This window comes from Myiozetetes cayanensis, unplaced genomic scaffold, assembly GCF_022539395.1.
Source record: "Myiozetetes cayanensis isolate MyiCay16 unplaced genomic scaffold, myiCay2020 scf1, whole genome shotgun sequence".
Taxonomy (NCBI): domain Eukaryota; kingdom Metazoa; phylum Chordata; class Aves; order Passeriformes; family Tyrannidae; genus Myiozetetes; species Myiozetetes cayanensis.
This window is the reverse complement of record NW_026086604.1, coordinates 20,278,542-20,304,508: the sequence shown is the minus strand read 5'-3', so window position 1 is coordinate 20,304,508 and position 25,967 is coordinate 20,278,542. Positions and strand designations below refer to the sequence as shown.

General features: G+C 35.9%; 1 protein-coding gene across 1 annotated transcript in view; it reads left to right on the top strand.

Annotated features, from left to right (window-relative positions):
- Window positions 1-25,967, top strand: part of VPS13B (vacuolar protein sorting 13 homolog B) — a 418,175-nt gene that overhangs the window by 203,168 nt on the left and 189,040 nt on the right. Inside the window, 4 exon segments of the mRNA XM_050315121.1 lie at window positions 5,700-5,934; window positions 12,413-12,633; window positions 16,302-16,508; window positions 25,586-25,757. Of these exon segments, the coding sequence (XP_050171078.1) occupies window positions 5,700-5,934; window positions 12,413-12,633; window positions 16,302-16,508; window positions 25,586-25,757 (835 nt within the window).

Here is a 25,967-nt window from a genome sequence, read left to right as displayed (position 1 = left end):
TTTTGGTAGAATATTGCATGAAGATTTTGTGCATTGGAGTTGTTTTAAGCTATTAGTATATAAGTTAAAAGACTTTCATACTTAACTATAAAAAGTTGTTTTATTATTTAGTTGTTGTAGGATTTTATATGCAGCCTTGAAGTCTTTTTGGCAGTTACGCTGTGTAGGAGAAAATACTTACTTTTCACATGTTCTTCATACTAATAGTTGCTAAAATTACGAAGCAGTATAAACACAATTAATTTTAATTGGCTGTTAATGCTGAATTCCAGTGCGAACAATGAAGGATCTGTATTAAAAGTAAATGAATTAATGAGTAATGTTGCAATGAATGCCAACTAAAGAAGAGTGTAACTGTTATTTATAAAACTTAGATACGCCACATGCCTTTAAATTCCCCTGAATTTATTTGAAAAAAATGTCTGTTTCCTGAAATTACTGAGAAGAATATTTTCTTTAGAACATTTAACTTGTACAAAATTTTTGTCAGAGTGAAACTTTGAAAGACCAGAAAGGGAAGGATGGAATTGATGATAGTTCCTGTTCTTTGAACAGTGTCTTTATCCAGGGCTCAGAAAGAGATTCTGTGACTTGTAACTTAGCAGTAACAGCTCACAGCAGTTATTCAGCACTTGTGAGATGGGATGATTTCTTAAGCTGGTTACTTACCACAAACCAACAAAAAATTGAGTTTTCCATAACTAAATAAAACCTTCTTAAAAGGTTTAAAAGTTTTCTTAGAGAAAAACAGGAATACTATGTAGTTCAAAGCCACTGTGTTTTAAGTGGTCAAAGAAAATGCAGCTGATCCATATTATACTCACTTTTATGTACAGGTAGCCTACTCGCTTAGTTCTCCTACTCATGTGTTCTGCTTTCCATTTATATATAATTTTTACTTTCTGTTTAACTTCAAAACACGAATTTCTGTCCTGCCTTTTAAAATTCTGGCAAATGGTGCATCTCTGGCTCAACTGTGAATGGGTAGAACTCTAAATGGGTAGAACTAAGCTGGATGTCAGAATCTGAGCTTTGGTCTTATGATACCGAGCGCACCAGAACCCCTACACAAGATGTGTGACAGTAGTTCTCAGCACTTTGGGGAGTCATTGCAAGATGATATTCTGTACTTGAGAGCCCCAGAAAAACACATTAGCCAAGAAAAACACATATGCCAAGAGCATATGTGGGATGATGAGGAGAGAGGCAACTTCTCAGGAGAGACACCCTTATACAAGTGTTACATTGTAGAAAATCTTTGGTACCTATAATTGTTTTATGTAGCTATGAAATGTGGATTATGGAAGGGAATCTCCTTGTGGTATGACTATCATGAAAGGCTATAAAGACTCTTGTACAACCTGTCCCTCTTTGTTGCACTTGTGCAGGATAACTGTGGAGTGTCACTTGTTTTGTTTCCCTCCCACCCACTCTGCTCAAGAAGATCTAATTCTTCGGCAGTATTTATATCAGTGTTATCTCTAATGTGCAACATTCTCTTTTTATACATTATGAATTAAAAATACTCTATTTCAGTAACTTAATACTTTCCTTTTTATACAAAAGTCTGAGAGTAATTGGACTTTTTAGGCTTATATATTAATAAAAGCAGAGAGCAATATGCTTTGCATAACTTTTAAAAAGTAGAAGGGAAAATACTGCTTACTTCATTGGCTTATCATTAGTGTACATTATTTAGCATGTATAGACCTTGACATAATAAAAAAGAAAATAGGGGGTGATCCTGTTTCAAGAATTTGTAATAATTCCTTCTCTTTAACACATGAATGTGTTCGGTATTGGCAAACGAACATGTTGCTACCAAAACTGAAATAAGATCCTTGAAACAGAAAGAATGTTGCCATGGAAAAATGAAGTAACACTCAGTGCAGCTGCGAAGCATTAATGAATAGGATATTTTTTTAAAAGATCATTTGTGTTTGGTGTGGCTTGGAGGGTCCCAACCAGATGGTTTCCATGAACAGGATCTGACCCCCAGCTTGAGGACTTCTTACTGGCAGATTACTTCATTTTCTTTCCCTTGGATTGTCAGATCCTTACATTAATGCAAGATTTACTGCTGCAGATTTATATTCAGTTACATAAATCAGTCACATCTTACATTAATTTCACAATTTTAGGCACACAATTTAACAGTTATTTAAAAAGTGTAAAAAGATTTATATGATAGCTTTAATATATGCTATTAATGTAGTTTAATTTTAAGAATTTGGATTACATATATTTTAAAACACTTTCCGATTGGTGAAGCAATCTGTAGCTCACATTCTCACTTTTGTCCAACATGTAATTCCATCGTTTTAGGTGTACTCTTCCATTCCTTTACTGGAACTTGTAAGTAGAGAGATCTCCAGATTCAGCTGGGTAAATGTAAACAAATTCCATTGAAGTTAATAGTTGTGCATAAGCAGAATCTGCCTCTGAGAAGTTCAGCAGGTGCAATTCAATTTTGCCTTTTTTGGGTCCTTTTGCATACAAGTTGGAAATTTTTTATGTGATCATAATAACTGCATAATTTTCTCTAAAACATGGAATTTTGCAACTTAGCAAAGTTCAATAGCAGTGTTCACTCTATCACTTACTGTATGGGTGAAACATAGAATGGAAAATAGAATAAATTTGGCATTATTTACGTGGAGGCTGAAAACAAAAAAGGGTGAGATAACTTGCTTGCTTAAGCCTCTGATGGAGCTTAGGTGCAGCTAGAGTCTGATCCTAATCTCAGACCTGGACAACAGTTTATATCTGACGGAAAAAATACAAAAAAGAGTAAAGAAGTCCTCCCATTGAGTCACAAGGTTCAGAGTAGACCCCCTTGCTTTCTAAACTCCTGATGGAGTGCAGTTTGGTGTAATCTTAATCTCAGACTTTGACAATGGTCTATTATCTAAAGGAGTTAACTACATGGATGTCATTAGTATTAACTTAATATGCTGTCAACAGCTTACTGAGAATCTGTTGCAAATAAGGGATCTCTGTGCCTTGGGTGCAGAAGGATCTTTCAGTGTCAGATCAAACACTCAAACCCTGGGAGGCACCCCAGCCCAAGGGGAGAGTTACTGGTGTGCAGTCCAGTTGCGATTTCAAGAAAACTTGACCTCATCCGGAGATCTGTTGTTTGTAGAAGGTGTCACAGTTCAAGTGGACATCACTGCTGTGCAGCCATGCTGCTTGGTAGGGAGAGCTCAGAAGACATTCACTTTGTCATTTTTATGGGATAAAGGGATTGGCTCTTAGTCAAATGGCATATAGTGGGAAGGGTGTGCAAGAGACTCCTTGTACCCACAGCTTTCTTTGTTCCTTGATAACTGAGTCTTGGAAAAAACACCTGCTATTCAAGTGTTAATTGCATGATCAGTGTTCCAGGCATCCATGCTCACTTGGTCACTCTACTCTTTGTGGGTTTCCTGGAGGAGTTCTTGACTCATCTACAGAGGCCTTTACCTCCTTTGGAGCTTGTACTGAGCTACTGCTGATCTGGTTAAGAAGGTTAAATGCATATATCACTCATATGGAGGGCCTGATGCTATCATGTAAAGCCCACCAAAATTCATGATCCAACTCCCGTACAATTGTTTGAAAATGGATGACAAAGAGCTGCTTGTGTAAAAAAGAGTTTCCATCGGGTGTTTAAAGGAGTGAAACTGTTGTGATTCACCTTTAGTGTTTCATATGGCAAAGTAAAATAAAACAAAATGATCTGAAGAACTTTTCTTTAGTACAAAGCTGTACTGAATTGTAAATGAAGTGCAAAAACTCTATACCAAGTACTGAGATCTCTTCTCAAGAGTGCTTTGTGAAATATGTCCTGTAGATCCTTCTGCTGGTAACGTGACAGAGTATGGTATCTCTTCAAGTTGGTGAAATTTTTGGATTATTACTGCCACATGGTTTGTATATCCTGGCAGCATTTGATGTTAATCATCATGGAGATAGATATAGATATATGTATGTATGTATACGTGTATGAAGAATGGATGATTTTTTATAAACTGTTTACTCAGCAAATGCACAGATAAAACAATAGTTATACTGATCATAAGTTCTTTCGTCATCTATTTATCATCATCCCACAATGGCTTGACTTGCAACCTATTACTAATAGACCAGGAAACGATCTAATGTGTCACTGTAAAAACCTTTGCAAATTGACACAATGACTAATTTACCATTTAAAAAAAAAGTCCAAATCTATTACATCTGTAACAATACACCCTAGCTTTTCATCCAGTATAAATAAAGTACACTCTGCAACCTTGGATCAATAAACTACTTATCAAAGATGTAATTAACTTCATTTTACAACTCAAACAGTTCTAAAACCAGAAACAAACACAGACTTCATGTAACAATGTATTTATTTTTCCAGAATTCTACTTACATTTTTTTTGCAGTGAATTCTTGTCAGTTTTTTCTAAGCAAAAGGGCACAAAAATGCTGAAATCAAGATGAATATCTGTGTTCTCCTCAGTAGACTGGCAAAGTGCTTATGGTGTTGGGGAATTCTGCTCTGTTGCAAATCACTATTGTGGTCTTGAGGGCCTGATATCCTTCAGGGGAGAGTATGAAGTAGAAACCTTGGTTATGGCTTTTAAATCTTTAATACTGTCTTTAATGATGTCAAATTGAAAGACTGTTACATAAGTTTACAGCAAATAAATGTTTTTATCGTAGCTACAAATAACACCTTGTCCAACATTTTGTATGCTAGACTTTTCCAAGCAATGCGAAGAAATGAACTGACTCATAGCTTGTATTTGCTTAACAAAGCATTCAAGTGTGCAGGCTGTGAGAGCTATTTGATATCCAGGTGCCAGAATGGTATTTGTAAGAACCAAGCAAGACTAACAGCCTACAGTTTGCACTAACTCTGAGTGAACAAATTTTAATGAGTTAAGTTCTTGGTTTGGCCTCACTCAACCTTGCTAGAACCTTGTAAGAAGATGTTAAAATGGTTAGTAATGCTCCAGGGTAAAAATATTGCTTGAAAATAAAGAATAGAAAAATGCTATTTTGTATAAAAACTTATTTTCTACTTCTCATTTGCAATGAAAACAGGACAAAAGCTGTATAAACGTTACCAACTTTATTAGTTTCTCTTTCTCTTTGTGTACATATGCACTTCTCCATTTGTTTAAAAGTCAGTTTTTCACTAAAGTTTGGTTTATCTGATGATTAACCTTTTTGTATATGCTCATTATTGTTGTCTGTCGGATGAAGACAGAATTTTCCCTGAAACAGTTCTTTTTGTAAAGAGTAACAGCATATAAAATGTTGGCTAGTTCTAGAGACTTAGCTATTGCTAACTAAAGCTAATGAACTGCAAAAAGAGGAGGACTTTCTCAGCTTTATTGTAAGAACATTTTCTGACTCAACTGCACTTGTAAAAAGCTGTTGAAATGTAGATATATGTATGTTCACTTTACATGGCAACACCTTTCTGATTAATTAACAGAGCAAAATCATCTTTCTTCTCCCTCCCATAATCATAATTTACAAGAATATATTTTTTCCAACATTTTGTGTCATCTTTCCTCTTAAATCAACTAAAAGTTAAGACTATTTTCATTTAGCTGTGATGGATGAATAACTTCAGATTTTGTGCCAAGATGAATACTCCCCAGTGGTGGGGGGAAACAGTCTGTTTCTGAGAATCTTTCTTGGCTTTGTTTTTTCAGCTTGAAGTGCAATCTTGTTGTGTATTCCTTCCAAATGATAGCCTGCCTTCTCCGAGTACTATTGTATCGGGTGACATTCCCGGGACTGTGCGAAGCTGGTACCATGGACAGGCCAGTATGCCTGGCACACTTGTCGTCTGCTTGCCCCAGATAAAGGTTATGAGTGCTGGACACAAACACATGGAACCCTTGCAAGAAATCCCATTTGTTGTGCTGAGACCCATCCTGGAAGAAGGTAGTGTGATAAACTCAAAAAAAGCTTACTCTTTAATTTCCATCTTTTACTGTTATGAAAATTATCTTCGTTTCATTTTGAAAAATTCTGATTTTGTACTGCGTTTTTTAGCAGTATGTTATGTAATATTGATGTCTAGAAATATTAATTACAAGGTTTGCCCTATGGAAATCAAAGTGGAACTCATCATCAAAGAGCTACTTCTGTGATACGTTTAGTATGTTTGAAGCTAAAAACTTCAGATGTGCAATCTTTACCTTTGTTGGTTTTGTCATTCAAGTTATTTTGCAGCCACCAACAATGATTTTGACGCAGCAGGAGGCAGCAGTAAATTGTGAATTCCAAGCCAGAATGGAGACAGCTTAGGAAAAACTTCTCATCCCACCAAGGTCTTGGATCTGAAATTCAGACTGAACATTAGTAAAAGATTCTTCACTGAGAGTTCCTCAGGAAAGTGGTCATGGCACCAAGCCTGTCAGAGTACAGGGTGCATTTGGACAATGGTTTTAGTCATATGATTTGATCTTATGTACTCCTGTGAAGAGCAGGGAGTTGCACTCAGTGGTCCTTATGAGTCCCTTCCAGCTTGAGATATTCTGTGGTTCAATGTAAGATGAGAAAATAAATTCATAAATATAACAGACTGTCAAAAGAAAAGAATGAGTTTTTAATGGTCATCATAATAGGCAACAGTTGTGTTCTGTGTTGTGTCTTATGGATTGTAGCAAGGTTTTTGTAGAGATTTAAAGAGAAAAATTTTGAAGGTTGAGAAAAAGTACACTAGTTCTTATTTGAAAGATGAATATTTGATGGGGATTTGAATTGTAGATCAGTTTGAGGAAAGAATCAACCTTTAACATTCTGAACATTTCAAACTATGTTATTTAGAAAAAATTGTTGCTGTTTTGTATATTCATTCTAAGATGAGGAGAGGGAGATGCAGTAATTGTTCCATTGGTTTTGTGACAGCATTTTCTGGGAAAATTATGCTGTTTTCTGCATACTTATTGCTGAAATGTAAACAATTTAAAGGGTATGCTGTGAAAAATTAAGTCAAAAGCACATTCAAAAGCTAGTCTTGCTCCTGCCATCTGAAATTTGTTTGGATTTATAACACTGTCGTTCTTTTCCTTTTATCCTGCCATTTATATTGGACCCTTCTCCTCCTTTCTGTATTTTTCCTTAACTCACAGCAACAGAAATAAAAGTGTAGTTTTTAATATTGAAAATTAAAATTTAAAAAAAAAATAAAAAAGAGGGAGAGAAAGGTATATATGTTTTTCCAAAGACCATTCCAGTAGGAATGATCTAATTTGCTAATCATAGTGACAGATAGAAGATAAATTTAAGCAAAGTCTTTTTTTGATTTTAAACTGATGATATAATTTAAACCATTTATGAAAGTAAGAAATCATTTGAATTTTGTCAGACCAGGATTTGAAGTAAAGATCCTAGTGAGAGAAAAGAATCCCCCTGTTTGGGATAAAGCTGTAGTAAGGAATTTATTTGTGTGTGGCTTTGTGCTCTGGGAATAATGCCAAACAGAAGTTCTCACAATCTAGATATTTTTGATTCTCTAAGGGAGCCATTGCCTTCTCCCATGCCAAAACTCCCTCTTAAACAGATTGTTAAAATTTTTTAAAAAGATTTAAAGTCACTTCCTTTGTTTCCTTCCTTGTAGAGGTAAATAATTTTAATGGACTTTTATTGTGAGAGTCTCTTAATTTGCTTTTTGTCTTTGAACAAGACCTCAGAGACATACCATCTCTCTGAAATTATATTTATTCAATATTACTTTTCCTGGTAACTGTTTTTTGAATCATTCCTTCTTATATAAAAAACATATAAGTAAAAGGCTTGTTCAGCCTTTGGATACATTGTTACTTTTAAGAAAGCTGTGTGCTCACTTATATTTTTTTCTTATTATGTGAAAAACTAAAAAAGGAGGAAAAGAGAGCACAGTCATAGTCGTACTCTCATTTGGGGATATTTCAGCCCACTCACTGATACTTATTGACCCCAAGATGTCAACCTACTGTAAAAATAGTTTATACATTATCCCCCAATCAGGTCTTTCTGGTTTTTTATTTATTTTTTTTTCAGAATTCTAATAAACTTCTGAGGTAGTTGTAGTTTGTAGGAATGCTTAAAATAATGTTTTAAGTATAGTCCTTTAATTCAGAAACATAGCTCAGTCATACTGAGCAACTAAGTAATCCATAAATTGATTTCTCTGTGTAAAGAATGAGATATTCCTTGGTGCTTCTGTGCAAAGGGGACCTAAGGTGAGATTATCCAACAGCCCGCTCAGTTGCTTCTTCATAGCTTGGACATCCCTAAGGGCGTTGTTCCAGCGAATGGTTGTTCTTACTGTAAATACTTTCATGTATCAAGATAAAACCTCTCCCAGTGCAACTTTTCCCTGTTGCCCTCTTGCCTGTCTTCTCTGTTTTGACCCCAGAGGAGACCCTCTGTCCTATTTGTAGCTGCTCTTTAAATAAAATAGTTACTAAAAAGAAACTAAATAGATAGTTGATAACATATGTTGTTATGATCAGGATTTCTGCACTTCTCAGCAGCCTTCCAAAAATTTAAACTATTATAACAGGAAAATAAATTGAAACATGAAGGTAACTAAAATTTTGCTTTGGGTAAATCTTTGTTTTAAACTAGTAAAGAAAAGTTTTTTGGTGTTGATGAAATCTGCCTGTGCTTAGAAGTTTATACTTTTAATTAATTTAGTTAGTGATTTTTTAATAATATTATTGTTAATATAATAATGTTCCTCTTTGGGTTCATTCCAGTAGCTTTTATGAATCCATCTCTGTAAAAATATTTGTTTGTGTCAGATACAGAAAGATCATAGAAAAATCCCATGAGCAATGTTGCTTTTGATTTTTAGACCCTTTTAATTAATTTTTTAAATAGTTTCATAAAACCAATTTGCAAATGAGAGCAGGTTTTTTAAAAACAAATAACACATAGGTACAACAACAAAACAAGTTGTTTAGTTGGGCAGTTCCAGTAAAATGTTAGAATGGGCACATAATGTATATGGAGCTGAGGAAGAGGTAATTGATGACATGAGGGGGAATTTTATTGTTGTAAATTCACCATATCTTTACTACAGTGGTTTTTTTCAACATACTGTGGTTTCATTGATAAAATTTGATTGGTGTTTTCCTTTTCAGGTAGATAGTGTATGCAGCCTAATAGAGCTAACATTCAGTTTTTTCCGTAGACATTCTTTCTTTCTAATCCATGAACTATAAACTATGTCACTTTACTGTGGTGGTCACAGAGAAAAACAGAGAAAAACAAAGTTCATGAGTAATAATTAGAAACACATCATTAGAGTTGACTTCGCATTTGAATTTTTTCCATCTATTACAATTAATATTTTGTGTTTCTTGGCTGACAAAACTTGGAAAAAACCCCCACAAATTAACAGCCTCAAAACTTTTAATCTGAAAACTTTCCAAAATATTTTCAAGTTACTTTGAGCTGAATTCTTCAGAATGTAATAGCTTCAAAAGAAACTACTGAAGTGTTCAGTTTGGGCATAGGGTGAGACACACAGACTTTTCTAATACATACTACTGACCATAAAATTATGGAAGAAACAATATAAATGGGAGAAACAATAAAATACACAAATAAACAATAAAATAAAAGTCTTACTAAAATAATACGGTAAAAATATGTTGGAATTCGGCTTTATTAATTTCAAAACTCTTCTAATTTCTTTAAAGAATCACAGTTAACAGCTTGTGCTATTTCTTAGTGTTCTGATTTCTCAGCAGGACAGTATTGACTGTAGGCCACACCAGGAAGCAAACACACTCTTCATATATTGTTTAAAAACACTGATTTGGTTTTTTATTTTCCCATGAGACTTCAGTGGGCCCATTCCAGTGTACATTTGTATTTGTCTGCCATTTTCTCCTCTGATTCTCAAGACCAGCTCCCATGCTTCTGGGGTACTAGACTGATTTGGACTCATGACTTCAGGCTCAAATCTTGAAAACAAAAACCTCATACCCAATAACTTTCTGAATTGTCATATAGGAAGAAGAACTTTTCTCCTTCTCTTCCTCCAGATGAATTTTTTCTGTACAAAGAAGACTGTTTCAGGCAAGGCTGAGATTTGTGATGCTCACTGGTCTGCTGTGCTTGGATCTAAGACTGCATCCAGCTGCTTTTGTGTTACTTTGTATTGGGAAAGGCAGTTTCTCCTGGTGTACTGAAAATTGAGTCTACTGGGCACAGGCTCTCTGTTGTTTAAGTTGCAACAATAAGGCCCAACTTCCTCAACAGAAAATCTGATACGTGGAGTGAAGACTTTTTTTTAAAGAAAAGAAAACCAAACAACAACAGCAGCAAAATAACAAAGCCCCCTGAAATATTATGTTCTTATACTTTTGAAAAGCAAAAACCCATGTCTGTTTCAGGTAAAGTGAGGATTACCCACACACCTTTCATAGACTTTATTTTCCTCACTTCTTTCAAGCGTTCTTTCGGTTTTGGTTTAGTGTTTCTCCAAAAGCCTAATTTTTTTTCTCTGGTACCTGGTTATCATATGTGAAAATGTATCAGGTTTACATGGCAAGGTTTTGGTAGCTGGATGGACTGCAGGGCTGACTTCTGTGAGAACATGCCAGAAGCTTTCCTCATGTCCAACAGAGCCAGTTCAAACTGGCTCCAGATGGACCCACTGCTGGTCGAGGCTGAGCCCGTCAAACGTAGTGGTAGCACCTCTGGATAACGTATGTAGGGGTGGAGAAAAAAATGGCTGTGCCACAGTAACTAGGAGAGAGGAGTGAGAACATGTGAGAGGAACAAATCTGTGGACACCAAAGTCAAAGAAGAAGGATGAGGAGAAGGTGCTTCAGCAAAGGGCTGCCTGTGGTGAAGACCATGGTGACAACACAGGTTGTGGCCCTCTAGTCCATGAGGGTCTATAGTGGAGAAGATATCCATCCTGCAGGTCATGGAGGACCCCACCACACCAGAGCAGGTAGATGAGTACTGAAGGAGGCTGCAACCACTTGAAGTGCCCATGCTGGAGCAGGCCTGTGGCAGGACCTGTGAACCTGTGGAGAGAGGAGCCTATGCTAGAGCAGGTTTTGCTGGCAGGACTGTAACCCCTGGTGAGAATCCATGCTGGAGCAGTTCATGAAGTCTGTGTGAAGAGCCCACATTGAAGAAGTTTGTGGGAGACTGTCACCCATGGGAGACAGTCCATGGTGGACCAAGGGAAGAGTGTGAAGAGGAAGAAGCAGCAAAACCAACATGTGATGAACTCAGCACAACCCCCTATTCCCTGTCTGCCTGTGCCATTCAGCAGGGAGAAAATAGAGAATTTGGGAATGAAGTTAAGCTCGGAAAGAGGAGAGGGGTGCAGGGAAGATGATTTTTGATTTGTTCTTATTTCCCTTCTCTGGTATTAACTGGCAATAAATTAACTTTCTCAAATCGATTCTGTTCTGCCTGTGACAGTAAGAGGTGAGTGATCTCTTCCTGTTCATACTCGACTCTGCAAGCCTTTGTATATATTTTCTCTCCCTACTCCAGCTGAGTAAGGGGAGTGATAACAATGGCTTCCTGGTAACAGTGGGTTCCTGACATCCAGCCAGGGTCAACCCACCACAGGGATTCTGTTTCAGGTTGTGTAATCTGTGTAATCTATTGACAATGTAAAGAAAACTGATTGTACAGAAGCTGCTGGCATTTTGTTGTTCATCTGTACACTGCCAATTCTCTTGCTGATTATTCTTGACAATGATTCATGATAGGGTGCCAGGCATTTCTCTGTGTAGGCTTCCTCCTAAATGTAAGAAGTGAAGTGCTAAGTGTGTGAATATAGCAATCTGGTTTTAGAAAATCCATCACCATTCTGTTGCTAGGAAGTTAAGTGGAGGCAGTGGAAAAAACTGCACTGTGATCTCTCTCACCTGAGCAGTGCCTTGGGATAGGCTTCACTCTGTGGCACCACTGTGTTAAGATGCAAGCTGCTCCAAGATTTTTGGAGGAAATAATTCACTTTTTTAGTGTTAAAAACTGTAAAAATGTGTAAATATAAAAGAGAAGGAACTGCTTCTGAACTGCATCCATATGCTGAAATAAGTGGGCAGTGGTTTCTAGATATTTGTCAGTTTGAGGAAAATCACATGAAGCAAAAGAACTTCTTCAAGTACTACATTGTACATTTGTTCACAGTTTGGGTTAAAATTCCCGATGGATTTTAATATTTTTAAAGTTGTAAAAAAATTACTGCTATTGTTTAGATTTTGAAATAGCATGGAATTGATGGTTGAATTACATTTGTGAGTTTGGGATCAATTTAATGGTTGTTGATTGTGTTTACTGTGACTTCTGAGGCGGTTTAGAATAAGACCTTTACTGAGATGTGTGAAATTAACAACCTAGTTTTTATTAAGCAATTGTTTAACTGTTTTCCCTTCTTTTTATTGATTAGGTGATGCTTTTCCATGGACAATTAGTCTACATCATTTCAGTATATATACTCTTCTTGGACAACAGATGACACTCAATTTAGTGGAACCAATGGGCTGTACTTCTACTTTAGCTGTGACTTCACAAAAACTGCTTCCTTCGGGGCCAGAATCCAGACACTCATTTGTTGTCTGCCTCCATGTCGACCTTGAGTCTCTTGAAATAAAATGCTCCAACCCCCAGGTTGGTACATTTAATTGATTTATAAAAAGGAAATTAAAAATAACTTTATTTAGGTACAAATGTTCTGCATTTTCATGAAGAGGGTCTCTATCTTAATTTTTTTTTTAACTGGGCCATCAAGATCAAGGTGCTTAGATTAAGATTTGCTTTGAAGCTCTCTCAAGTTTTGTAATTTAAACTCTTCTCCACATGTAATAGCTGTAGTATAAATGCATCTTTTGGCTGATGGAGTGAAATGAATTGCAGATGTACCATTAAATGCTATGGTACTGATCTGCTGTCACTATGGATTCATATATTGAAGGGATTGAATGTAATTGTTTTACTACATTTACATAGAAACTAACGTTTCTTGCAACATGAAGTCCTTTTTAGGCAAACAAAGGGATCCAGTAATAAAGGGGAAAAAATACAAGATGAATGTGTGTAAACAGAAGTTACCACCTCACTTATGTTTATTAAGAGGCAAATCTTAGATTTTTTCAGAAAGCGCACCCTGTAGTTTACTGACCTGGACCAAGTTTGCTTTAGTTCCAAATAGAGTAGGTTTTTAATTAATATTGTTAAAAGAGGAGCATTGTTACAAGTGCAAGTCTTACCTAAATTTGAGTTGTGCATTAAAAAGGAAATTCAAGTAAACAGCATTTCTCAAGTATTCCTATTAAGGTGTAATCAAGTAATTTGTTTTGAAAACTGTAAGAAAATAGTTGCACTAAAAATTTAAACTGTTAGCTGCATATAAATCGTATCATGAGCATAGCGAAATGTTAAAATGAAGTTGTACATTGCAATATCAAACCAAATGTTGTTGTCTTAAAGGATGTCCTTGTACACTGTGATGTTATTAATTTACTGAAGTGTTCTAATGACTGAAAGGATGCAGACAAATTATTTGAGTTTACTGAAGGATCTTGAACTCTCTTTTCTCCTTTACATGTGCCTCATATGTCCTTTCTTCTTTACTTACGGAAAAATGGGGAAAAAAACCCCATCAGTCTTCTTTACCAGATGTTGAAGAACAGAAAATGAAAAATACAGATATATAAACAGCATTTGATAGTTATAAATATAGAGCAGAGTAACTATGAAATTTGATTCTTTAAATGACGGGCTGTATTTTGTCTAAAGATGACAACCTTAAAAGTAGGTGATATTTGGTGAATTTATTAAAAGGTAGCAAAGGTGAAGTATTTTATTTATATGACTATAATTATTTAATATGAAACCATGTTCTGATGGTCATAAAGTCAGCAGATACTTCCAGTGTGCAAAATGGTCTTTGTTGTAGTTTTCAATTTTGTAGTAATGTGTTATTTTTTTAAGTATAAAATGCTGTAACATATTGAGCTTTACAGATTTTGCCAAATAGTCAATGGGGTCTCATTGAGTTCTGTGTGGTTTTGCTGGGGAGGGATTGGAAGCAGTGAGAGGGGGAAACCTTTTTTAAAAAATACTGGCAGAGTTATTCTTATTTTTGTCCTAGCATTTCTCTTCTCTTCAATAGTGTGTTGTAAATATAATGATTGAATATTAACTCTTATGCTCTAAAACACTTAAAAGGGAGAGAGGCCTTACATTAACCCTTCTAATATAATCAGAAATGGATTTTCAAACTACTGAGACTACTCATTTGAAAAAGTACAACCAATATGAATAGAAATCCTTCCATTTTAATGAATAACAACCAGTGGAATAAAAGAGTGTGTTAAAAATAATCGAAGACGTAACTTTAACTCTTTATCTGAAGTTTTGAAATTTTATTTACATGTAGACACTAGCCATCTTTTTTGTTTTAAAGAGGTTTTGGTGTGAGGCCTTTTTGTATCTTTGACTTTTAAACATACCACCTTGAAAATCATCTCCTTTAATAAAAGTGTACCTTTTTGTTTGATCAACTTATTTTGACTCTAGTTTCAGAGCAGGATAGAGTATTTTGGTCATACTACGTCACTGTCATGTTGCTGGTGAAGTTCAGAGACACAGCTACTGCTGTCTGAAACAGCCACTGTTTCAGAGTGGCTTCAAGGATTGTAGCCTGAGCAATTTTAAAAAAACCTCCCTGAAAATATAAGTAATTATTAACTTTAATGATTATGAGTACTGCAACCCCAATAAAATTTAAACCCTTCAGTGTTGGATTAACTAATCACAAACCTCTTCACCTTGTTATATGAGTATAGATGCAAACACAAATTCCCTTTTTTTGCATTACTTTGAGCCTTTATGAACAGTAGCATAAATAATTTTCTGAAGGTCCTGCTTCATTGTGGCAAGTATAACTTAAATTATCCTTTGATTTCTTGAAAAAAAATAGGGATGGAGGAAGTTGCAAGCCTGTATGATTTGGATGTCAGCCTGTATAGTATTAAATTTCTAGAGACATTTTTCCAGCAAAGCGTCAACACCAGTTAATGTTATACTAGTCAATCAATCGTGGGGATGTTATTAGATGATCTTCCTGTGTTACATGGAAAAGACTTGGGAAAACTTAGACATTTGAATTTGGTAATTTAAAGGTTTCCAGTGCATATGAGAGTGCTACAGACACAAAATATTTTTAAGCACAACTGAAAGAGCTTTTTGTCACAGCCAGCGTTGTCTGTAGGTTGCTTTGTATATGAAGACAAAAAGTGTACTGGGAAGTTTACCTCCTTTAAGGAAAAATTCTGTCACAAGATTATATGACCTGCTCTGTGTAAGCCTTGAAACTTCAAAAGAAAATCCAACATGAATTAAGAAGGTTTTCATAAAATTCCAACACTTCACCTCCTATGAAAGGACTGCAGCGTGTACTTTGAGACTTCATCACACATTCTCACGCACAAAATTGAGTACTGTTTTATATCAAATGTAGATTGACAACAGTGTTTTTCTGCATCTGTTCTGCCCACATAAGAAGCCAGCTTCATGGAGTATAAGTGTCCTGAGGCTTAAGGTTCTTATAAATATGAGAATTTCAATTTTTTTATAATGGCAAGTTGAGTATGGTATCCAGCTGTGAATCTGCTTATATATTGTTTTCAGTTTTCTCTGGGCTTGTTTTATACAGTGTATTGCAGTATGTTGTCATACAAACTCCATGATTTATGCCTATTTACAAAAACTTGTGTAAATATCTTAGAACTGAGTCAAACAGTGTGCAAGTTAAACCGTGTGTTTCTGAATATTGGAATGACATATGCCAGGAGACTATTGAGTTTGATAGGGGATATTCTTCCAAAACCAGAGCACTTTCACATGCTGCATGGGATCATTATTTTAAAACAATTTAAATGAATAATTTTTTCATTGTTGATGTTTTATAAAGTTTATATGTTTACCTTCTCCTACAGGCAGGATCTATACATATGAACTGTACAATAAGTTACCTTTGTTTAATTGTTAAAATATATACTAGTAGAATTTTTATAAGACCATGTTCTTGTTTATGTTTTTGATCTATGTACCATATGTTTACACACAGCACAGATTATTTTTACCAAAATCACTATATTGTAACTGATGCTAATTATTTTATTTGCAGTGTATTTGCTTATCAGAGCAACATATAAATGATGAGAAGTTCAGTTTTGCTATATTCTAAGTCACAGTGGAGAACATTGATGACTTTTCCTTCCACTCACTAAGAAAAGCTTCATGTTAAAATTAAGTTTTATTTTTTCCTTTAGGTGCAGCTTCTCTATGAACTGGCTGAGATCACAAGTACAGTTTGGAATAAAATTCAGAGGAAAGGAGTTCTGTATCAATCTTCTGTCTATACTGAAACCATGGCAGGGCCTGCTCCTCCTAGTTCTCCAGTTAAAAGTAGTGTTGGGACCGCTCCACCGGATACCAGTACATACAGCCCATCCGCTGACATTGGGACCACTACAGAGGTATTTTTATTTCTTTAAAAAAGGTGTCATGTGAGTTCTGATCATGTGGTGGTATGCAGACAAGTAAGAATCAGAAAGAGCAGTAGAGTCCAGATAGAAGGTAACTTTGCCCCAATAAAATAATGAAGAATACTTTATCATCCATTTTGGTGGACCAAGAGGGAGGAGAGAAAAGAGAGAAAAAAAGTATTTGCTGTATTGCTTCTATATTTATTATTTGTCTGTATTGTTTCTCTTTAAAGTGAGTGCATATTAGCTTGTGTCAGAAAGTTATGATTAGTGTGTTCAGGTCAAGAAGCATAAGGCATTTTTCAAGTCCAGAATTATTAGAATAGTAATGTTGTTTTGCAAGGGATATGTAAGTGTCATATCCTAACATATGCCTCAGCATACTGAGGCAGGTGTCTTTGTTTAATGGAGACAGGGAGGTGGAATACAGTATATGTGGACAGATACTTGAGATTGTAAGAAGTTTTGTCGGAAATTGAAAAAAAATTAGAAGACTAATTTTTAAATTGTCAGGAAAAGATTCACAGAATTATTCAAGTAGGAGGGTAATATTTTTAGCTCAGTAGCTGAGGAAAATTTTGTTCCATTTCCGATTTCAATGGGAGTTTTAGGTCTATTGAGGTGATTAAAATCAAAACAATATGTAGGGTGTAAAAGGGATTTAATTAACAGTAAAAAAAGAGAAGGGTGAACATTTTGAATTGCTGTCATTGAAATACTTGGAGAGACTCGGAGAAAACTTTGCCATGGTTATTCAAGCCAGAGTTTATATTCTTGTAAGACTAGTAGTTACAACAATGCTGTATTTGACTTTTCAGGTACTATAATTTCTGTGAAGTTGTGAGTCAATATTTATTTTTCAAGCCCACCGTTGATACCAATTTTTTTATTTTTGGTTAAAAAAGTAAGGATACTGTAAGGTGAAAAAGAATAGGTGGCCAGTGGAGGATTCATTTAAATGATTTGGGCGTTATGGGAAAGAACATCAAAGCTTGTCTTGACCTACTGCTTTCCTGTATTTAAAGCCTGAGATTTAAAACAAAACAAACCTCAAAAAGCCAATTATCCCTTCACTCTTAGGACTAATTTTGTCAAGCTACCAGTTGGAGTGAGTTGAATCACTGAGTAGGACGACCAAGTTAACACATTCTAGATGATGTAACTAAAGTAACATTTTCCAAACTGATTTTTATTAAACCATAGGGAAAATTACCTTGAGCACTCTACCAGCATTTTAAGTCCATATAGTCATTGCTTTACCTGATTTTTGGTTTCTTTTTAATCCTTTAGTGCCCATCAGTAAAAATTTCAAAGTGTTTTGAAGCTATACAATGAACTTTTGCAGATCATCATATGTAAGGTAGCCAAGAACATTGTTCTTGAGACTGCACAGTCCTGATGTCTGTAAGTTCTGTAATACTGTTGAGGTGGGAAAGGGAAAGAAGTAGAAGAAACACACTTCACCAACCAGAAAGAAATAGTAAAAGGAACCATATTTTCTTCGCACATTTCTAACAAAATAATTTAGGCCATATAAATTAAATAATTTGTAACATAATTGTTGACAGTATCTTTATCACACATTCTCTTCTGTGGTTGTGTCTGTCTCTGAACTTATTCAACATGTTTCCTAGTATCAAAGCACCAGGTAGCTTTTCATTATAATGACATGGTTCCTGTCCTGTTCCTTGAGGTAAGGATTGTTAAGAATTTAAAAATATATGCACTGAAAAATTAGCTAAGAAGTGTTCCCCCTCATTCTTTTTCATCAATGAAAGCTGTTTAGAGAAGTTAATCACTTAGTTTCCCTGTTCCTTTTGCTAACTTAATTGCTATCACTAAACCTAGCAGTGGATGAGAGAATTGGGTTACTTCTGCTGTCTCCAGGTACTACTTTGGACTACTTCAGTCTGCTGAGTGCCTCAGTTATAGTCCATATAGTATAATTTTAGACATTATAGACATTCTATGAAGAAAACTAATCCCCTTAGTACATTCAAATGGGCACAGAACCCTGTTACAGATGATTTGTGCATAGAACTGTAGAGCTCTGCCCCAAAAGTAGGCAAAATAAGTTGACAGGCCTTGTAGACAAGAAATGTAGACAGATTTTTTTAAATTGTTTTGTCTCCTGTGAAGTACAGCAGCTAGTTATACCTGTCAAGTTGGCTAATGGGCTGCAGATGTAAGGGGTGTTACATCATGCAATTTTCATTGAGGCCAAGTTTTTCTTCTGGGTGAAGGTGTAGTCTTCTGCAGTCTATCCAAGTATGGACTGTTGTATATAACATCTATCTTAGACATAAAACTTTTTGTCTGGTGAACCTGTTTGTTCACAAGAGCCTAACTGGTGAAATCCAAACAAGTATTTTAAACCCCAGATAGAATTATCTTACACCAAAGTAGGGTTTAGGGCTGAGTATTGTCCCAGGTACCATCTGAAGAAGTAATTTTAATTTCAAAAAGTGTAGAGGTGGAGTAGGGGATGTCAGAGTAACCTAATGCTTGTCAGCTTCATGTGTCTTGGTATTCTTCAAGTAGTCTTCAGAGATTGGTGTAGAAAAACTGAGTAGTGTCTGGACACAGGAAGGCAGAAGTTACCTTTAAGACCTCACATAAATGGTGATTATAGGAACTGAGATGCCAGGAAAGTTAACCAACTCAGAAGTGATACTGCATGGAAGTTGAGGATGACTGAAAAAGGCGTGCTTTCAGCGAATGGGTGGAGGCAGCTTTGGAGAGGCAGCTGACAACACTGGAGCAGCATTCCATCATTTTCCTGTGTCTGATATATCCCTGTCTGTGGTTTTGCTGCTGGTTAGAACAGGACCACACCTTTCGCTTTCCACAGACTCTGAATTCAATTAAGAGAGCAATAAAAGCAGACGAGGCAGTTGGAGTGTAGGGACCCACTATCTAGGAGGCCTAAAACCACCAAACCAACAAAACCGTGCTCAATTACTGTCTTGATACTGGCAGGTCTGAAAACAACTTGCAAATACTCAGACAAATAGAAAAATACTTTTAATCCCTTTAGATACGGTGTACTTAGCGTGTTTACTTTTTACAAAATAGTAGTATTGATTACTTATTGATGCATATTTTGGTCTTCAGAAATTTAGAGGTAATTGGCCTAATATTAATCACAAAGAAATCAGTGGTAGCAAAACTAGATCCATGTGGTTTGATACCATCCTATATTTGTAAATTCTAACTTGATTTCAGACTAGTGTGACAGTAATGTTTTAAATGAAAGAAATAGAAAGGTTAATATATACAAATTGACTGCATTAGGCACAATTTTACCATGTAGGTATATATTTTATAGTCATTATTTCTGGAGAGCAGCAAAGTAGTATGTAGAGTAATTAAATAATAGTATATTTTTCTACGGGTTTGACTTAGGGAAATTTTCCAGAAGTTTGTTTTATCAGAGTCTGTATTTTGTTTATAAATTTCCATATTTTTGAGCCTTGAAATCCTGAAGTCTGTCAAACAAAAATACTTTGCTGCGATAGGTATGGGGCTTTTTTAAGTTCAGACATTTTATAGTTAATGTGTTTTGTTCTGTGGGAGACACATGATTATTTTTAGAACTTCTTTCAACTGCAACGGACTTGCTATAAATGAATTGGAAGAAAGCAAACTTGCACAACTGTTTATATGAAATAGCAAGAAAAAAGTAATTTGTTTATGTGATCTGTGAATGATTTATATTTTAGGCTGTGTCTAAATCTTTTCTTGCTGACAACTTGAGGGTGAGCACCACGGTCCGATGTGGATAAAGCTATCTAGCTTACTGACTTCTAGTCTGGTGTGGTGGTAGAAAAGGGAGACATCAGCAAGCGGCTTCAGTACTGGAGGGCTGGAAACAGTTAATCATTTTTGCCATCTCTGCTTTGGAACTGCAAAAGCAAAGGTAGTACAGACTACAACAGGCCACTTGTTACTGTTTGCTTAAGTACAAACAGTGGTAGAAGTGTTTAGTCCTTGGGGAAAGTCAGTGATTGAGCAAGAACGCAGAAGTTATTTTGATAAGGCATAGCATTAGCGTGGCCAAACTGTGATCATCCCTGAGCTTTAGGCAGGCCAAGGATGAAGGCCTCATATGTTTGGATCTTCCTGATGAACAAAGATAAATTCTGTTAAGAAAATAAACTCAGTATATTGGTCAATTTGCAACAATTGGTAAAAGAATTAAATTGTATATTTTAGAACTTGGCATGAGAAGTTGTGGGAAAATAGTTCAGGGTTTCTGACTCTGGCTTTATTTTTCAGTAGATCTGGAAACAGAGCAGAAATCTGGAAACAGAGCAGAAAATTAATGCATAAACATATTTAACAATACCATGCTGGGTGCTGAAAATCCAAAAGGAAAATTGAAACTCCGTGAGAAACAAGAGCACAGTCTTTCTTCTCACTTCAGTTTCTTAGTTTTCCATGGCAAAAAAAATCTAAGAAATTCAGCTTATTTGGGGAAAAAATAGGAAAACTATGTCAGCTACTGCAGACCATCTGTTTTTCAAGCCCTTTGGCTCTGCCCAATGGTTGTGGTTGTACCATTAACAGAAGGCTAGGAAGAAATCCCATCGTTTTAATTTTTTTTGTTTGCCAAAGGATGGCCATGTAACATATCTGTCTTCAGAGGAGCATCTGCCTCTGAGAACGAGAATGGTCCAATTCAACTGTTTTACATAAGTTTTAATGTCAGAAAAAAAAATAGGTAATATGTTCATGTTAAACTGTTGAAGTAGGGGATGTGTGGAGGCTGCAACCCCATCACCTCTCACAAGGACAAGATGTTGAGCAGCTGAGAGTGTCTCTTGATAAACTCTGCACCAACCATGGCTTCAATCAAGAGGTTATTGCTGAAAACCTCAGCTTACTGCAGTCTTAGCTATACTGCCATGCTAACTAGTCCAAGGGGTAGGACATGCAAGTGACCTGGAATACTGGGTGGGAACACACTGGAGTACAGAATTGCAGGGCAAGGCTAAGCCCCAGTGAGTTGAGGCTGTGGTTAGGACTTGCAGGCTCTGAAGTAGAATGAGTTCCAAACCCCTGGCAATTGCAGGTCCAGTTTCTAATGATGCATGTGGGTCAGTACCTGTAACTCTGTTTTTTTGTGAAATTCATAGATACAATAGCTTGGAAGGTGGTAGAGACCACACTCCCTAAAATTCAGGATTTGCTGCTTTTAAATTTGATTGCACATTCCTGGGCTAATTTGCTTTTAATATATAGCTGGGGTTATGCTGGATAAATGCAGTTCTTCAAGAATCTCACAAATACTGTTTTAAGTAACCTTTTGCCAGAATTATCAACTGACTGATTCTCTGAGTGGCATAGTACATAATTTAATATCTTCAGAAAAAAATCTTTAAGAAGTGTGGGAAAATTATAGCCTCAGTTTTCTACAGAACAAAGTTGTCTATATACTCAAACCACTAAATAAAAACAGCTCTCTGTGGAAGAAAAAAAACCAACAAAATGTATGAAACAGCTGAACACATTATATTATGGAAATAAAAGAACCCAAATATAAAATTCAAAACTTGCCACGGTGGCAGTACATATTTGCTGTTAAGTGTACTGCTTTAAGTTTCATCAACTATTGTTGTCTTCTTTTTAACTATCAGAAATGTAAGGACCTGCCAAAATTTTAGAACAAAGTTGATTTTCATACAAAATTCAGTTTGGAACATGTTCAGTGGGAGAGTGAGGGTGTGTGTGGAAGACGAGGAGGAGACTGTCTCTCATTCCCACCCGTTCCATCACAGTTTGTAAGTTATGGCTTGGTGAAATTAAGTGTGTTTACAGTACAAAAAAAACCCCAACAAAACCACCTTGAAAAATTTTTCAGACTAAAAAAAAAGAAGATAAATGCTTTTTATAGAATGCAAAGACCAGAGAGCCACAAATGAGTGCACAGAACATTAACATTGGTTTGAACTTTGTCTTGAACTGTATGTAAGCATATTCTCAGGTTTAACTCAGCCTTTTTTTTCTGTTTTCTTGACCATTAATTATATTTCTTTTTATTATTAATTTTATTTCTTGACAGAGACTCATTAAAAAGGGAGGTGGATTTTCAAACTATTGTGTTTTTTCCTGGCTTTGAAAGGATACATTTTTCAATCCTGCATTTGTAGCTTTACAAGTGGGTAGAGTATATAGTCGGAAGGGAAGCAGATTAATGTTTGAAGAGGGTTGACAAGCATAGTCAGAGAACAAGCAAGATGGCTGGGTGATTGTCTCCTGGTTTATGTCACTGTCTTATTAATGGTGCCTGCCATTTCAGGAGAAGCAATAAGGACTAACGTTGGTTCGCCCTGGAGAACCAGCTCTACCTCCATCCTTTCAGATGCTGGGGAACTTCCAGGCCTGACACTCTTCAAGGCTGCTTCCCCATATTTTTTTGTTCTAAAGGCAGGCGCCAGCATCCTTGAAGAAACAAAACTGAGTTGTGCTTACAGTGCTGAAAAGATATCTACTAACATCTTCCTGTCAGTGCTATCTTGTAGGATAATTAAGGGACACTGCAGAGAGTAGAGTTCTTTGTGAAGACAGTAGGAAATGTCTTATAAGGACATAGTTAGCAAACAGTATTCTAGCAAGGGGCAGGAAGGATTTTGCTGGAGGAGCAAATAGGAAGTATGAGTTACAGTTTGGCAGAAAGGAGTTAACCCCTGAACATGTTAGTTAACAGGTTCTACCACACCGTTATTTTATCTTGTTGCGTGCCCTATGTCCAATGTGCCATTCATGCTTTGGAGTTGGATGCATCTCAGTGAAATGAACTGTCTGATGTTTCTCCAATTAGATGTCCTGCTGTGGTAGGCATTAAATATTATTAGATACACAGCAGGAGACAGGCCCTACTACTTTTACTAAACTAAATTTGCAGACAATGTGAGAGTAAAATAGAAGAAGGAAGAGTAAATAAATAATAAAAGCAAGAGGGTTATGCTAAGTCCATGACTTTGAGAGGGATTTTGGGTGGGATTGTATAAGAAAGTTAGCTCAATAAGAACATAATAGGGAATAAATGCTTTTTGCACCTCTGGAGTCCAAGAGTTTTTCAAAAGATAGTCACCTGTGCCTCAACTGGTAGTCTGTTCAGACCTGTAAGCAATAATGCCTTATATAAGAAATATAAAAATAAATAGAAATATACCTGTTTTCTTTCATGCATTTTGAATAATGCAAAACCACTGTCACCGTAGATAACTGAAGGTGAACTGGGTCTTAATTTTCATTTCAACACTTCATATTACATGTGTTGAACTGGTCCAGGTATTATAGTCTTATGTTTAGGTATTATTTTCCAGGAACATATGTTAGTTGCACAAACTCTCCTTTCCTCGTATGAATGAGTACCTGGAATGGTAAGTTCTCTGTGTCGGCTGTTGACAACATAGATGGTTTCTTACCAATTGTGGTAAATATCACTGAGTTTTTCAAGAGTAAAGGTTACTGCACACAGATAAAGTACCTTTGCTGTTTCTCTCTGTGTCCTCTTAAGAGCTTACAAAACCTATAATTAAATTGTAGACCTGAGTTGATTGAAAATGTGATTTGTCAACATAAATGCTTCCATATGAGTCATGTCATTTGGTTTGAGATAAATTCTGCCCTTCGAGAAAATAGATTGCTAACAGAATTTCCATGCTCACATTCTCCAGTCTTGGACTGCAGAATGAGGCAAGTACTGTCACATTTTTAATTTTGCTGCTGAAAGTAAGTTTCCCTGGAACATCTGAAGCTGAAGTGAGTGCATTCTTGCTTCTTGCCTGACAGGTTAAAATTGTTTCAGTCCAATTGCAATGCTTTCTGTGTTGATCTGATTTCCAAGGTGTCTGCCATAGAAATAATCTTTGCTAGTAATTAGATAAATCTCAGACATGTTGTTCATCATAATTTACATTGTCTAATGCCCCAAAACTTCAATGAAAATTAAGACTTTGAGTGTTTATTGGTCTGTGAATCTTTGAGACAACTTGATCTTAGTGGATCAAAGTGACTATACCTTGCTCCTTCCTTTTGTACTTGAATGAATTAAACTTACAACACAGTGGAGTTGCAAGTGAAGATGATGCTGGATGTTTAGTGGCTTTTGGTTGATATCAGAGACTTATATGTCCATTGCATTAAGTTTAATAAGCTGTAAACACTAGGAGCTGATGAGCGTTTCTATGTTTGCATCTTTTCTTACCTATTTGGAAACAGTAAGATCCAGCAAAGGAGCAGGATGAAGTCTTATGGCCAGTAAATATTATCAGAACATGCCTTCATTGCTCTAATAAGCCCACATAACAGGATTTTCAGTATAGCTTTCAATTGTCATGTTCTTTTCCTAAGAAACATTGACCTTTGTGTCTTCTTTGTTGAGCCCTTAATGTTTTAGGGAATGAACGGAGATAATTGATGACAGAGAAATCAAGCAGATTTGTCAACATTTCTTTTATATTTAAGAGTATTGCAAGACAGTCATGTCTTAAAAAAAAAAAAATAGAAAGTGGCAACTAAAATATTTCCAATTCTTAGAAGAACCTTCTATTTTTTGAAATCTCTTTCCCAAGCCATTACAGGGAAGCACACAGAAGGGGAAAAAATAACCCAAACCTGGTGTGTACGTAGTGTAGGTGTCATGGTCCTATTGGATGGCTCTTCACTTGGTACCTCCAATAACTCTTTCTTCCTTTGCCATTTGGATATGCACAAGCCTGCATATCCCTTTTCCTATTGCATCTCCAAATATTTCTATCAGCTTATGGTTTTGATGATAATGTTTCCACAGTGTAGATTTAATGAAGAAAGCTTGCTATGCTAAGTGGAACTGTCATGGAACCTTAAAATTTTACCATAAATTTTTTACCAAAGTCTACCAAAGAAAAGGAAAATACTTTGTTTATTTTTTCCTGATGTTAAAAATGGCTTGATTCAAATATCCTATTGGTGAGTCTGTGTTTATATAGTTTGGACATCTGTATCAGTCTTGAGAGAAGAAAGAAGTGGAACTCTAAAAAGCAATACTATTTTCCTCAGCTGTTACTTCTGTTTCTTAGGGTGATTCTCTTCAGGGTGGTGATGATTCTCCGTTCTCAGACTCCATTACACTGGAACAAACAACAAGTAACATCGGAGTCTCAAGTGGACGTGTCAGTCTATGGATGCAGTGGATGTTGCCAAAAATTACTATAAAATTGTTTGCTCCTGATCCTAGAAATAATGGCACAGGTATTCAGCACTTTTCCCCCTAATGTGCTGTGTCGAATTTTGTACATTATTTTACAGCACAATATTAGCTATTCAGAGCTTGTATCGACATTACTGAACATTGTAACACAGAAAAATGGCTCAAATCTGTATTTTGAACCTCAGCAACAATCTCTAGTTAGATTACTGTATGTAATATTCTTTGTAACAATTGCAGTGTTGATCTTTGGC